This window comes from Amphiprion ocellaris, chromosome 17, assembly GCF_022539595.1.
Source record: "Amphiprion ocellaris isolate individual 3 ecotype Okinawa chromosome 17, ASM2253959v1, whole genome shotgun sequence".
NCBI classification, from domain to species: domain Eukaryota; kingdom Metazoa; phylum Chordata; class Actinopteri; family Pomacentridae; genus Amphiprion; species Amphiprion ocellaris.
The window spans coordinates 20,147,351-20,163,107 of NC_072782.1; the positions used below are offsets into that span (position 1 = coordinate 20,147,351).

At 41.4% G+C, this 15,757-nt stretch overlaps 1 protein-coding gene across 3 annotated transcripts in view; it reads right to left on the reverse strand.

The window, feature by feature from the left end:
• Positions 1 to 15,757, reverse strand: part of LOC111565803 (membrane-associated phosphatidylinositol transfer protein 2) — a 189,019-nt gene that overhangs the window by 46,317 nt on the left and 126,945 nt on the right. For all 3 annotated transcript variants that reach the window (XM_055019434.1, XM_035946332.2, XM_023266050.3), the window contains exons 4-6: positions 3,916 to 4,130; positions 2,397 to 2,518; positions 1,775 to 2,008 (exon numbers count right to left, since the gene is read on the reverse strand). In XM_055019434.1, coding sequence (XP_054875409.1) covers positions 1,775 to 2,008; positions 2,397 to 2,518; positions 3,916 to 4,130 — 571 coding nt within the window. The remainder of the gene's footprint in view (positions 1 to 1,774; positions 2,009 to 2,396; positions 2,519 to 3,915; positions 4,131 to 15,757) is intronic.

A 15,757-nucleotide genomic window follows, 5' to 3' on the forward strand; every position in this document is an offset into this window, starting at 1 on the left:
TAATGATTGATTATCATTATTCAAACATGCCAGCTGGCAATAAAAGCTTACATGAGGAAACAGAGGAAACTATTATATTATATATTATATATACATACAGTGAAAATAACTACTATTACAATATGAATGAAACAACACAAAGACCCAGTGAGCATTATTTGAAATGCAAGCAAACTGTTCGAGCTGCTGTGTGATAATATTCATGACTCAGAGTTGATACAGATGAAGATCTAGTGAATACTTTAGAGTAAACAGCCGTAGATGACATTAGCATAAACAGTTCAGTGAGAGGTGCTGGTGAATGCAACGGGAGGTCACAGAGGAAAACCACATTTTGTGGTTGGAGATGTGTTGATTCGGCAACAGAGTGAGAATGCCATGAAGACAGCTGCTTCATTAGCCTAGAAGTAAATGCTGTGAGGGAGCGAGCTGAGGGCTGTGGGAGTGTGTAAACAGAGTTAGATCGCAGCAATGAAACAGAAACAGCCCAACACTGGCAGGAAATTAATCCAGTCTGCAGTGTTATCTCAGGGAGCCACACGCCTCCTCCTGCTCTGAATGTTCAGGCACTTTCTCAGGTAGCGTTTCCATTTTATCCGTTTACCCTACTTAGTTTTCCTCTGATTCATCTGAAACCTTGTTCATTGGGTTTTTACCATCTGCCCTTGAGAGAGGTTTTATTTAATCAGCGGATAATCGTTAAAGAGAGAATCTCTTATGGACCTGCTTCCACAAACGCGTATAATTATGAAAGTCGGAAATATTCCTAACTATTCTTGATTAATCTCAAAGTTTGTTCAGGGTTGTGTACTAGGGTTTAGCATTATTCCATTATAGCCAGACTTTTCAGGCTAATATCTGGTTTCTACTTTTTGTGCCTGGATTCTAATATGTGACTACTGCAGATCTTTTAGGGTTATTATCAGTTCTTCAGAATTATTGCCAAATATCAGTCCCAGGGACACAAAATGCAAAGATTGAACTTCATTATAAACAAATTAATAGAACACTAATTGATACTAATAAAATATTAAAAGAGGCAAAATGTCATAGCACATTAAAGGACAGAAAAAACACTGATAGACAGAATAAACAGTTCAAGAAAACAGAGTAAAACTGTTAAAATAACAGTAAAATGAAAGTAAAAAAACATTTTTATTATTATTTGGGTTATCCTCATTTTTTCTATAGAGTCATAGTTAATAAAGATTATTCCTTAATATTCAGGATTACTGTTGGCTTTTTTATGGATTTCCAATCTTTCAGTGTTGTCACATTTTCAGAAAGATTGCAGACTTTGCAGGAAAATTCTTAGAATTACCTAATTATTCTTAAATTTGCAGATTTTTATTCCAATTTTTAGGATTATTCCAAATTTTTCAGGCTTAATCAGCATTTCTCAAGACTATTCCCTAATATTCAGAATTACTGTTGACTTTCTTGGATTATTTGCATTTTTTAAGGGTTGTTGTCACATTTTCAGAATTCAAAATTTCTGAAATTTTCAGAACAATTCCAAATTACTCTTCAAGTTACTTTTACTGTCATTCATTCATGATTATTAATAACTTATTATTCTGTGTTCACTGTTATATTTTGACTTTTTGGGGTTACTTACTTTTTTTTTATGATAATGTCCTTGTACTTCTCAGGCTGCTCACTGACTTTTCAGTGTTTTTCCTAATTTTTCATGAATATGTCTGATGTTTTAAGATTAACTATACAACCTGACTTACATATAAGGATAAAGATGCAGTCTACTTCCCATACCTACCCACATCATGTATGAAGCGTTCAATCTTGGATTGCATGCCCCAGTATCTGAACTCCACTTTGCAGAGTTTGTATGCACACATGACGGCGCTCTGACTGGGAAACTGGCTGATCTCTTCGATCCAGTCCTCCGACAGCGGGCCCCGTTTAGTCTTGACTGACTGGTACAGCTTGGGGTCTTCTTCCACCAGGTATTCATGAGGAGGGATGTAGTCCTTTACGATGTCTATGGGGTCTGCAAGGGGAACAAAAATACACGGGGGCAGGTTTGAACAGGACAGATGTCACGACGTCCTCACTGAGCACCTGCCTTAAGAAAAATGTGTGGTTTAATGTGTGCGTGTCTTTTATGTAATCAGTCCCTGCAGGGGATGAGTCTGGAGCAGACTGCACATTTTTTCTGCACCCCACTGAATTTTAGTATGCAGAGGCTCAACACAAGCTCCTACACTCCACAGCCTGTATCCCTCTGCTTCACACTGTCTGCATTTTCACTGCAAATAACACTGTAAATTCAGTTCCACATCCTGCTTATGAGGAGATGATGACTGGCCAGTGGATCCCAATGGCACAATTTCAGAGTAATGGTGTAAAATGTGTGTGTTTTTTGACGATAAACTTACCTACAGTTCTCTGTCTTTTCTCAGCAGAAGACAAATTGAAGACATCCACTTGATTTCCAGTGTCTGGTTTATAATATGTCTCAATGTCTATAGAGAATTTCTCTACAAAGGGACACGTATACCTGAGAAACAAAAATGGAACAGACAGCTGCTTAAAATGAGAAAGAAATACAATAAAACATGCATTATGGCAAAGAAATTAGAAAAGTAATACACCCTACTTTACCTCATAAGTGATGCAAATCATCTATTATTCACTTACCAATCACTTAAAAATAACCTTTTTGAAGAAAAGGATAATATCAAGAATTATCATTAAGTTACAAAATGAAAACTTGACATTTCTAAAGTTCACTCACGTTATATTTTAACACCTCCAATGATGAAATTAAGGTGTTTGATATAAATAAGCTGCAAAAACTTAAAACTTTGTTTCTGTTTTGATAACTGATGAAGCACAAACACCAAACAATTGCAGATTTCAGCCTCTTGAATGTGATAATTTGCTATTTTTCTTTGTTTTCTTTGACAGATAACTAAACATTTGAGTGTTGAAACAAAAGTGGGATAAAACAACAGCAAAAATGTATGTACCTATATGTACTTATGAACAAGACAGTTCATAACAAGATAGTAATTTTCTGGGCTACTGATCAGAAGGTGAGACAACAACATTCCACGGTACTGTAAAAATGTATTTGTGACAAATATAGGCTTCTTCTTCTTCACTGAAAGCATGACTTGAAATTTGCAGAACATTTTTAGAACAAAACATTTCTGGCTGGGAGGTGTCTTTCTGCAGTAAATAAGGAGCTAATCTATGAGAATCAACATCAACTGCCAGTAAAAGTATATAACACCTTGCTGGTCTGACAGTAGCTGGACTGGTTAGTTTGGGGATAATAAGTCATCACAGGGATATTTCCAGTTGGCAGAAACAGAATAATATGTGATCACTGAGCTGAAACTGCTCCAAAAAAATTTTTTAAAAAAAGAGTCTCAGTCAACATTACTTCCTTCTTTAAATTTATGAATCCATATACTAAAAACCATTAGCAAGGTTTTCTTACCAAAAGTGCCTTTAGATAATTTCACCTGTCTAAAATCACTTGATGTAATGTATGCATAAGGGTAACAGACTTACAAGGGACACAGTGGAGTTAATATTTATACAATTAGAAACATTAAAATTTAATGAATTGGTAGAATATAACCTCCTCAAAACTATGTATAAAGCTCACCAAAAAGTATTACCAGACAACTTACTAAACAGATTCAAAAAGAGAGAAAGTAGATACAAATTAAGAGGAACTGAAGTTTTTTCAACACCAGAGTTTAGAACAAAACTTCCTTCTGCCACCCTTTCATTCAAATATTTTTCTTTTTTTGTATATGTATTTATGTTGTATTTGTTTTTGGTGAATGAATGAAATAAACAAAACAAAACAAACAAAAAAAGTATCTACTTTCATCTTTTTTAATATCTTTGTTCATGCTGTGCAGTGTGAGTTTGCCTCACCGGGTTCTCGTATAGGGGTAAGCGTTCCAGGACTCCTCCTCCACTCGCAGGGCAGCTTGAGGCAGGATGGCACAGAACCAGGACGGGATGTGTTTGCCTATGTGATAGACCTTGTGGGTGTACTGACCCGAACCTCCAGGGCCGTCCTCGTAGGGCTTGTTCTCCAAGATCTCCACCCCGCTGCCCTCGCCACAACTCTCCTCTCTGCTCTTTTTCTGCAAGCCAGAGAAAGATGACAGGACAGAGGAGGGGAGAAATGTTCAGATTCATCAGAAAGTAAGAAAAAAACAACTGAGATAGCACTATGTTGCATTTTCTCACAGATGGAAAAAGCACCAAAGTACATTTAATTTTGTCCTATAAGCAGCTAATTAATTTACATATAAATATGTCATATATCTCTACAGTGGAGTCCACAAGCCTGAAATCACATCAAAATTTTGTCATGTCTTGTAAAACTGGAAAGTATCAGAGTTTGAGGATTTAGAAACAAAAGCACAATTAAAAACAAATAAAAACACACATCTAAGAAACTGTCTTGGCTGCCATTTTGTCCGTTTTCAGAGTGTTTGTTCTGCCATTTTCTGGCACTTACATTTGCAGATTTGTTACTCACAGGTGCTGTACCTATGGCGAGTTGTTTTACCGTTTATTATCTGAAGTAAAAACCTAATTTTTTATTCCAGACGATAATGTCATTCTGGCAGTCCATGTGACAGTTAGAGATATCCATCATTCAGTTTTAAAATATTAGTTGCAAATGCTCATACAAGGCTTATCATTGAATATTGATCCTGCAAAGCATTTGAACAGCATAAGCAGAAGTACTAGCTGCTGCTGTAATGGATAAGATCGATAGAAAATGTTGTGAAATATAAAGAAAATATTTGTCAACTTTGTTCATTAGACGTTAGGTCAAAAGTTATGAGACGTGGCGGTAAAACTGCTGTTATATATGGTTGGTGGCAGCACAATTGTATTTTTGAAAAGCAAGTCGCCTTCCACTTGCCATAGTTTCTAATGTAACATAAGATATCTGCAATGCATTCTGCTGAGTCACAACTCAAATCAAGATACCTGTAATTAGATTTTGAGTTGGCAGAATCTGAGATACAGTGCTGTGAAAAAACATATTTTCTATTTTTGTATATTTGTCACACTTAAATGTTTCACATCATCAAACTAACTTTAATATAAGACAAACACAACCCAAGAAAACACAAAACGAAGTTTTTAAATCATGATAACATTTATTGAAGGAAAAATGCTGTCTAGCCCCGCCTTGCCATTCTGCACCAAGACAGCGACCCAAAGCACACAAGTAAGTCCACCTCTGAGTGGCTCAAAAACAACAAAATTAAGGTTTTGCAATGGCCAAGTCAAAGTCTGGACTTCAGTCCAATTGAGATGCTGTGACATAACCTGAAAAGGGCAGTTCATGCTGGAAAACCATCTAATGTGGCCAAATTAAAACTGTTCTGCAGAGAAGAATGGACCAAAATTCCTCCACAACGATGTAAAGGAGTAATTACAAACTATCGCAAATGTTTCACTACAGTTGTTACTGCCAAGGGTGGACCAACCAGTTATTAGGTTTATGGGGATTAATTATTCTTTCACACAGCTGAAATAGGTTTTCAATAAATCATGTCAAAATTGCTTTTTGTGTTTTGTGGGTGATCTCTAATATTAAATAAATATCATTAGTTTGATGATCTGAAACATTTAAATGTGGGAAAGATGCAAAAATATAAGCTAGCAAGAGCACAGACATTTTTTCACAGCACTGTATCTACACAAGCATTCCAAATAGTTCAAAATGAATTCATGAAGAAACAAAAACAAACAGTGGTGGATCAGTTGCATAGAATTATTTCAGCTACAGAAAGGATAATGTCAATCAAAAATAGGTACTTAGCCAGCAGTTCCAACATTTCTTGTCCACAAGCTGTATCAAATGTTGGGTTGAAATTAAAAAAAAAAAAAACATTGAGGAATATGGTTCACAAAAAGCAGATTGGACATTTTTTAGCAAAACAAAACACCTAAAACTTGTAGTATCACATGTTTGCAGGTAATAAGTTGCTAAGAATTCTGAGAGATGTAACTGTTTGAAGCAGAATTTAACTTTGATTAGTGTGCAAATTGAAAGAAACTGTAGATGTCTGTATCCACACACAAGGAGCTGAGAGAAAGGAGTTCAAAACAGCCAATGTGCTCACTCAGCTTTATCCAGACTCCTGACACATATCCTCCCATCCTCCTTCCTTTCCTTAAACTTCCAATTAAACTCCTGCTACTCTTACACAGCACTCCTGTCTCTGACTCCTATGTCCAACCTTCACAGAACTGGTTGGATGATGCAGCAGAAGCAAAGTGATGAGGTGGAAAGAAAATCTGTCACATGGACACAGAAACTGCTTTTCTCGAGCTCTTACTTATCCTCTACACGCGTTTCTTTTTCAGACATTCCTAATTCATTCACATCTCATTCTCCATTTAGGAAGCTTCAATAAAAACTTTTGTTGCTTGCTCAGTACGTTTGGGATGGTGAAGTTGTGAGATGAAGTACCTCCCAACGAGTTTGGAGGCGTTTTCATGAGTTCAAAAAGACAAGCTGTTCGCAAACACTTTACTGTCATCAGCAATTAAACCGTTTTGGAAATAAATTGTTGCAGCCATGCCTCCTCCACCACTGGAGCTGCAGTGAACAATTAATCATATAGTTGTCAAATATTACTCCTTAACTGGTGATTGGTTGGTTTTGATGATCGATTAGTTAGTTTGACTGAATGAAGGTATAAGATCTATGATTCCAAGTTTCTTTTTAGAATATTTTTAGCTTTTTTCTTGTCTAAAAATAGAAATTTAGCAGTTTTTAATTCTAATTTTTAAAAACATGTTATGAGAGGGGTCAGAGAACAGAGGCGCAGGCACAGATAGTGGCAGACAGGTGGTCAAAGGGAAATAGGTTTTTATTTAAACAAAACAGGAACTCAACCAACACAGAAAAAGGAAAATGGAACAGGAGGAAAACTAAACCAGATCTATACTAAAATAAGTCACACTACTAAACTTACAAAAACCCACAGCTAATCTACAAAAACCAAACAGGGATAAAATGAAGCAGGTAACAAAACAGAGTACTTACAAAACCAGGGAAGCTAAGCTACAGGGGCAAGGTAGGCAGACAAGGAACAAAAACAGGCACTGACAAGAATCCAGGGGAGAGAAGAGCAGAGTCAAGGAGGTAAGCATGGCTTGGTGGGGAGAACATAATCCAAGGGGGCAAATGAGTCTATGTTCCAACAAGGAGAGACTGAATGAACTGAGCTTTATAGTGCATGAGGTAATTGTGAACAGGTGTCCTGAGTGAGCTGATTACTGCAGCTGACACTCATTGCAGTAATCAGCAGGTAGCAGAATGCAGGCGAGTGACAGGAGAGAGAGACAGGAGGGAGAGGTGACAGACAGAGGGAGCCAAAAAGACAGACAGGTCAAAACAGATAAACAGATCAGTAACCGGGAGAGAAAGAAGGAAAAAGAGGAAGAAGGGGGAAGAAGGGCAGGGGCTGGAGCAGGGATCATAACAAAACAATTTACTGTTGTTTTACAAATTTTTAATATTTTGTTAAATTACAGATAATAACAATTAAAATCATAAAAATATTAATTTACACATCAAAAACCAGTAATTTCACAAATTATAAGCAATTCTTTAAAGTGTGACCATAGTAAAATTTTACTTTAATTTCATTTAAATCAGCAAAAGTATCATTATATAGATTTAAAGAAAAATGGTAAATATTTTAAAAGATTGCCACTTTTGCTAAAATACAGAAATAAACAATAAACAGTTTTACATTTTGAACATTATAGCATTTTATAGTTTTTTTTTTTTTAACCATGTGTTTTCTGGCACCTAGCTGCCAGATTTCTGCATTTGTTACTGGATTTAATCCAAGGCTTTAAGTAACACTGATGAACATTTGAGTTTGGTTGATTTAAAAAAACATTTCTCACTGGTTATTTTTTTTTAGAATATTTACAAACAAACACAAAATCTACTGATTAAAATCAATCCATAGTAAAAAAACAAACAAACAAACTATAATTTGTTGTATGCCTATACAAAATAATTAAAAATGACCTACCACAACAGTAAAATCTAGATTTTTTATTGTTATATAATAAGAAATACGTGCATATCTAGTAATAGTATAACAGTCCCATGGGCCATTTTCCTGCAAAGAGTACTTTTGGTTGCTGTATTTCACGATTACAATCATATGCTTAACAAGCAACATTTTCTGTGTAGCACTTTTACTTGTAGCAAAATATTCTTAAAGTGTTGTACTAGTGCTTTAATTTACGTAACAGATGTTAGAGCTTACTGTTATTTTCCTTCCCCTGGCCTGAAAAACCCAAACTTAGATATTTAACTTTTCTTGATGAGTTGAATTGCTGCATAGAGGAGGTAAAAATCTATGGTTCTGACCCAGCATGAGACTTCCAGTAATCAGAGATGGGAACTTGGACTCGAGACTCGGACTCGACTCGGACTCGAGTCCCGATTTTATGACTTTTTGACTCGACTTGATGAAATCAAAAAATGACTTGGACTTGCTTGGACTCTAAGCTCAGTGACTCTAGACTTGGACTTGACTCGACCCCTTTGACTCGACGAGTCATGTCGAGTCATAATGGTGCAATTTTTTAAAATTAAAAGTGTGATGTATGAATAACTTTTATTCGTATCGCTTCACTTCATCGGATCACAGGGACACCCGCTGTCAGTCACGGGGAGGTTTATTGCTGTTACACACTGCGACACACCCCCATTCACAGTTGGAAGAACTGAATGCGGCCCCAGCATGAGTCAACCGAGAATTATTTCCTTTGCTTACAAAAATTACAAAGTGGTTAACAAAAAACAGATTGCTGAATGCAGGTTTTGCGATTCGAAGATCACGGACAGTCATGAAACTACTTCCAACTTCAACCGGCACTTGAAGAAACACAAAGATAAGTACGTACTACCTGTTGTTGTTGTTTAGCATTTTACGAGCTAATCCTGTGGACGCTCTGTGTCAAGTACTGTCTTATAAAATCCAAAATCATTGTCTAACGTTCGCATACTATCGACTATATATATGGCTACTTGTGCTTAGCTAATATTTTTGTCGTGATAGTGAGACTAGCTAGTCATCGTTTAGCCGCTGCTATCAAAACTATATGATTGTAAAAAAAAGGGGGGGGGGACACTAATGAGTATTTTAGTTCCATTTGTACACTCAGAATAAAATTGAACCGTAACACTTACTAATTTTATCATGTAGTTCGGGTTACCACAGTCAACTTTTAAAAAATTTAAGTGAATCTTAAAAATAACAATATTCACAGATCTTTGAAAATGTGTAGAACAAATGGATTGCTGTCCGCAAAATATATTTCTGTCATGTATACATTATTTCTTCAGTTTATTTAGACATCCAGTACAGTATGTGTTTTCCAACGTTTTAAATTACAATGGCCTCGCCAAACTCCTCCCATACCCGAGTTTTTGCCTCGGCGACAGACGCAGCTGCAGCCCGCTTGGCCAGCCGATACCTGTCAGCTGCCTCCGGAGTCCCACAGGCCAAAAAGGCCCGGTAGGACTCCTTCTTCAGCTTGACGGCATCCCTTACCGCCGGTGTCCACCAACGGGTTCGGGGATTGCCGCCGCGACAGGCACCAACCACCTTACGGCCACAGCAACGATCGGCCGCCTCAGCAATGGAGGCACGGAACATGGTCCACTCGGACTCAATGTCCCCCACCTCCCTCGGGACATGGTTGAAGTTTGACCAGAGGTGGGAGTTGAAACACCTTCTGACAGGGGACTCCGCCAGACGTTCCCAGCACACCCTCACGATCCGTTTGGGTCTGCCTGGTCTGACTGGCATCCTCCCCCACCATCGGAGACAACTCACCACCAGGTGGTGATCGGTTGACAGCTCCGCCCCTCTCTTCACCCGAGTGTCCAGGACATGCGGCTGCAAGTCCGACGATACGACAACAAAGTCGATCATCAAACTGCGGCCTAGGGTGTCCTGGTGCCAAGTGCACATATGGACACCCTTATGCCTGAACATGGTGTTCGTTATGGACAATCTGTGACGAGCACAGAAGTCCAATAACAGAACACCGCTCGGGTTCAGATCGGGGGGGCCGTTCCTCCCAATCACGCCTCTCCAGGTCTCACTGTCATTGCCAACGTGAGCGTTGAGTTTGGCGAGGCCATGGAAAACGACTTCCGGACGGCTTCGAAGAGATTCTGGTCCACCATCCGGCGTCTCAGGGGGGGAAAGCGGTGCACTGTCAACACTGTGTATAGTGGGGATGGTGCACTGCTGACCTCAACTCGGGACGTTGTGAATCGGTGGGGGGAGTACTTCAAAGACCTCCTCAATCCCACCGACACGCCTTCTGATTCAGAAACGGGGCCTGGGGTCTCGGGGGTGGATTCTCCCATCTCTGGGGTCGAAGTCGCCGAGGTAGTTAAAAAGCTCCTTGGTGGCAGGGCCCCGGGGGTGGATGAGATCCGCCCGGAGTTCCTCAAGGCCCTGGATGTTGTGGGGCTGTCCTGGTTGACACGCCTCTGCAACATCGCGTGGACATCGGGGGCAGTGCCTCTGGATTGGCAGACTGGGGTGGTGGTCCCTCTTTTCAAAAAGGGGGACCGGAGGGTGTGTTCCAACTATAGGGGGATCACACTCCTCAGCCTCCCCGGGAAGGTCTATTCAGGGGTACTGGAGAGGAGGGTCCGCCGGATAGTCGAACCTCGGATTCAGGAGGAGCAATGTGGTTTTCGTCCCGGCCGTGGAACTGTGGACCAGCTCTACACCCTCAGCAGGGTCCTTGAGGGTGCATGGGAGTTTGCCCAACCAGTCCACATGTGTTTTGTGGATCTGGAGAAGGCTTTCGACCGTGTCCCTCGGGGAACCCTCTGGGGAGTGCTCCGGGAGTACGGGGTAACGGACCACCTAATACAGGCTGTCCGTTCCCTGTATGACCGGTGCCAGAGCTTGGTCCGCATCTCTGGCAATAAGTCGAACTCGTTTCCAGTGAGAGTTGGACTCCACCAGGGCTGCCCTTTGTCACCGATTCTGTTCATAATTTTTATGGACAGAATATCTAGGCGCAGCCAGGGTGTTGAGGGGGTCCGGTTTGGTGACCTCAGGATTCCGTCACTGCTTTTCGCGGATGATGTGGTCCTGTTGGCTTCATCATGCCAGGACCTCCAACTCTCACTGGATCGGTTCGCAGCCGAGTGTGAAGCGGTTGGGATGAGGATCAGCACCTCCAAATCCGAGTCCATGGTCCTCAGCCGGAAAAGGGTGGAGTGCACTCTCCGGGTCAGGGATGAGGTCCTGCCCCAAGTGGAGGAGTTTAAGTACCTCGGGGTCTTGTTCACGAGTGAGGGAAGGATGGAGCGAGAGATAGACCGGCGGATTGCTACGGCCTCCGCAGTAATGCGGGCGCTGTACAGGTCCGTCGTGGTAAAGAGGGAGCTGAGCCGAAAGGCGAAGCTCTCAATTTACCGGTCGATCTACGTTCCTACCCTCACCTATGGTCACGAGCTTTGGGTAGTGACCAAAAGAACAAGATCGCGGGTACAAGCGGCTGAAATGAGTTTCCTCCGCATGGTGGCTGGGCTCTCCCTTAGAGATAGGGTGAGAAACTCGGCCATCCGGGAGGATCTCAGAGTAGAGCCGCTGCTCCTCCGCGTAGAGAGGAGCCAGATGAGGTGGCTCGGGCATCTAATTAGGATGCCCCCCGGACGCCTCCTCTGTGAGGTGTTTAGGGCACGTCCCACTGGGAGGAGGCCCCGGGGAAGACCCAGGACACGCTGGAGAGACTATGTCTCCCAGCTGGCCTGGGAACGCCTTGGGGTCCCCCGGGAGGAGCTAGTTGATGTGGCCGGGGAGAGGGAGGTCTGGGCTTCCCTCCTAAAGCTGCTGCCCCCGCGACCCGATCCGGACCAGCGGTAGAAGATGGATGGATGGATGGATGGATAAATTACAATGACCAAAGGGTCCCTATAGTTTCCAAACTACACGGTCAAAATCTCAGTGTTATTGTAACTCTGAGTGTACAAGTGGAACCAAATGAGGGTTTCTAGTTCCATGTGTACGTGTAGAAAATGAGTAATAGAGTTCTTTAGTCTGCTGTTATGAAAGCTGTAGCACATTTTCTGACACATGCTAATTTGTTATCTTACAGATATGACAAATATATGAGGAGCAAAGGCATCGCAAATGAACCAGAACCACAACAGCCTTCAGTCTCGCAGTTCCTGGACATCTGTGTAGGGCAGTATTCCATGAATCATCCACAGCAGAAAGCTATTACCAATGGAATACTGGAAAAATTGGTGATCGAATGCAAAATGCCACTGTCTGTGGTGGAACATAAGAGTTTTCGGGATTTCCTGAAAATAGTTGATCCTAAATACAACTCAGTGTGCCGCAAAACACTGACCTCAAAAACAGAGACAGTTGCTGGATTGAGACGTGACAAACTGAAAACTCAGCTGAGCAACTCAGATAGTGTTTCAGTCACTGTTGACATTCGGTCTGACTGAAGGGTGAGGGGGTTCCTTGGTGTCACCGTGCACTACATGGAGATAGACCAAGATAACATACAGCTGAAGTCCAATCTCTTGGCCTGTGATCGCTTCAAAGATTCACACACAGGAGAAAGGATCTGTGAACAATTTGAGGCCATATGTCATGAGTATGACATTAAAAGTAAGCTGGAGTATGTTATTACTGACAATGCAGCCAATATGCGGAAGGCATTCACAGTGTGCTTCCCCAGTGAAGAAGGTGAAGTACATGATGACGATCACCTTGATGACCCAGAGCTATGGCATGACCTAAGTCCAGACAATCAGGAGGTAGTAGATGCTGCTATGGCACGAAAACAGCGCTTGCAGTGTTTTGCACACACTCTCCAGCTGGTGGTGGGAGACGGGTTGAAAGACACAAAGGTGACAAGATCTTCTTTGTCAAAGTTGTCAAAACTCAGCTCACTCCTTCACACAAGCACAACATTCAAAGAGGAATTTGAGGCTGCATATGGAGAAAGAAACAGCATCCCTGCTGCTGTCAACACCAGATGGAACTCAACACTGAGGCAGGTGCAGGCAGCTCTCCGATGTGATCATCTAAAGCTCTCCAATGTCCTGGAAAAAGTGGGACACAGGGAGTTGACATTCACAGCACGGGAGTGGAGTCTATTGAAGGAGCTGGTAGACATCCAGAAGCCATTTGCAGAAGCAACAGATTTGACACAAGGGGAGAAGTTGGTTACCATCAGTTCTGTTGTTCCTTCAGTTCTGGCCCTCAGTCACCACCTTGAGAAGATGATACCTCAAGTCCGTTTCCTGGGCAGTCTGGTCAGAAGTCTCCAGGAATCCCTGAAGAACAGATTTCTTGGAATCTTTGTAAATGTGAAAATGGCCACTGCACAGTATGGAACCACCGTCCCGTTTTCAGACCCAGTCTACCTCAAAGCGGCTGCCTTGGATCCAGCCTTTGCTTTGCATTGGGTTGACCACCATGTGCTGGCCAGTGCTGGCATAAGGGCAGAGGTGGCCAAAGAAGTGAAAGGTAAATTTTGAGTTTAACTGGACATACAAATGACTAATTTGGCTATTTTCACTGCAATGGTTTTGATATTGTTGTTTTCACCCACACTGTGTTTCTGTTTTCACCCACACTGTGTTTGCATCACTGTTAATATATTTCCTCTTAAATAATAAACCACAGAATACCCTTGAGTTTAACCCACTGTATTCCCAACACAAACAATAAGGGCTCTATTTTGTTTTAACATGTTTTGCCAGAACTGGTCCTGCGAGATGCAGTGGAGGCTGACCAACCTGCAGTGTCTCATGAGGAGGGAGATGAATAACTTGAAGAAGAAGTTCTGTTTGCTGCATACCATAAGAGACAGAGGAAGGATGCTAACACCACTCCAGCATTACAGCTAAATCAGTATCTCAACTTGTGTGAAGGACATAGTGTGTTGTCATTCTGGGCAATGCACATGAAGGCTCTTCCTTCACTATTTCGAGTTGCCATCAGGGTCTTAGCAGTTCCTGCTACCAGTGCTCCAGTTGAGCGAGTTTTCAGCCATGGTGGTATCATAATGTGGCCCCATCGTGCACAAATGACTGACAGACTTTTGGCCAATTTGATCTTTTGCAAATGCAATGCTAGTGTGTAGGTGAATGAAACATTGATGTGTATGTCGCCACCGCAAACATTCACACAATCCAACAGCTATCATGGCTCTCTCTCACACTATGTATGCACACACAGACACTATAATAGCCAGGCTGGCTGTGACAGTCTCATATTAGATCTTCTCTTTCTCTCTCACACACACACATAACTAAAAATGCAGCAAGTCAACTGCACATGACATTTTAATGTCAGTTCTCTTACACACACACACAGAAAAAGAGGACTCACTTAAGAGCTCTGTGTACCAAATTAGAACCTAGTCATTGATTTAACATGACTTCACTTTTGGCCTCAAATCGATCCCATTCTTTCTGCTGTGTATTGTTAAAAACATGTAAGACAACCCCTTTAGGAGAACTTTACTTATATACAGTGGGATGTAAAAGTTTGGGCACCCCTGATAATTTTCAAGATTTTCCTTTATAAATCACTGGTTGTTCGGATCAGCAATTTCAATTAAATATATCATATAGCAAACGAACACAGTGATATTTGAGAAGTGAAATAAAGTTTATAGGATTTACAGAAAGTGTGCAATAATTATTTAAACAAAAGTAGGAAGGTGCATAAATTTGGGCACCCCAACAGAAAAATTACATCAATATTTAGTAGATCCTCCTTTTGCAGAAATAACAGCCTTTAAACGCTTCCTATAGCTTCCAATGAGGGTCTGGATTCTGGTTGAAGGTATTTTTGACCATTGTTCTTTACAAAACACATCCAGTTCAGTCAGGTTTGATGGTTTCCGAGCATGGACAGCCCGCTTTAAATCACACCACAGATTTTCAATAATATTCAGGTCTGGGGACTGGGATGGCCATTCCAGAATGTTGTACTTGTTCCTCTGCATGAATGCCTTAGTAGAATTTGAGCCGTGTTTAGGGTCGTTGTCTTGTTGAAGTATCCAGTCCCGGCGCAACTTCAACTTTGTCACTGATTCTTGAACACTGTTCGCAAGAATCTGCTGATACTGACTGGAATCCATGCGACCTTCAACTTTAACAAGATTGCCAGTACCTGCACTGGCCACACAGCCCCACAGTATGATGGAACCACCACCAAATTTTACTGTGGGTAGCAAGTGTTTGTCTTGGAATGCTGTGCTTTTCATCCACCATGCATACCGCCCCTTGTTATGTCCAAATAACTCAGTTTTAGTTTCATCAGTCCACAGCACTTTATTTCAAAATGAAGCTGTCCAAATGTGCTTTAGCACACCTCAAGTGACTCTGTTTGTGGCATGTGCACAGAAAAGGCTTCTTCCGCATTACTCTCCCATACAGCATCCCCTTGTGCAAAGTGCACTGAATAGTTAAACGATGCACAGTGACACCATCTGCAGCAAGATCATGTTGTAAGTCTTTGGAGCTGGTCTGTGGGTTGAGTTTGACTGTTCTCACCATCCTTCGCCTTTGCTTATCTGAGATTTTTCTTGGCCTGCCACTCTGGGCCTTAACTAGAACTGTGCCTGTGGTCTTCCATTTCCTCACTATGTTCCTAACAGTGGAAACTGACAGCTGAAATCTCTGAGCTAGCTTTTTGTATCC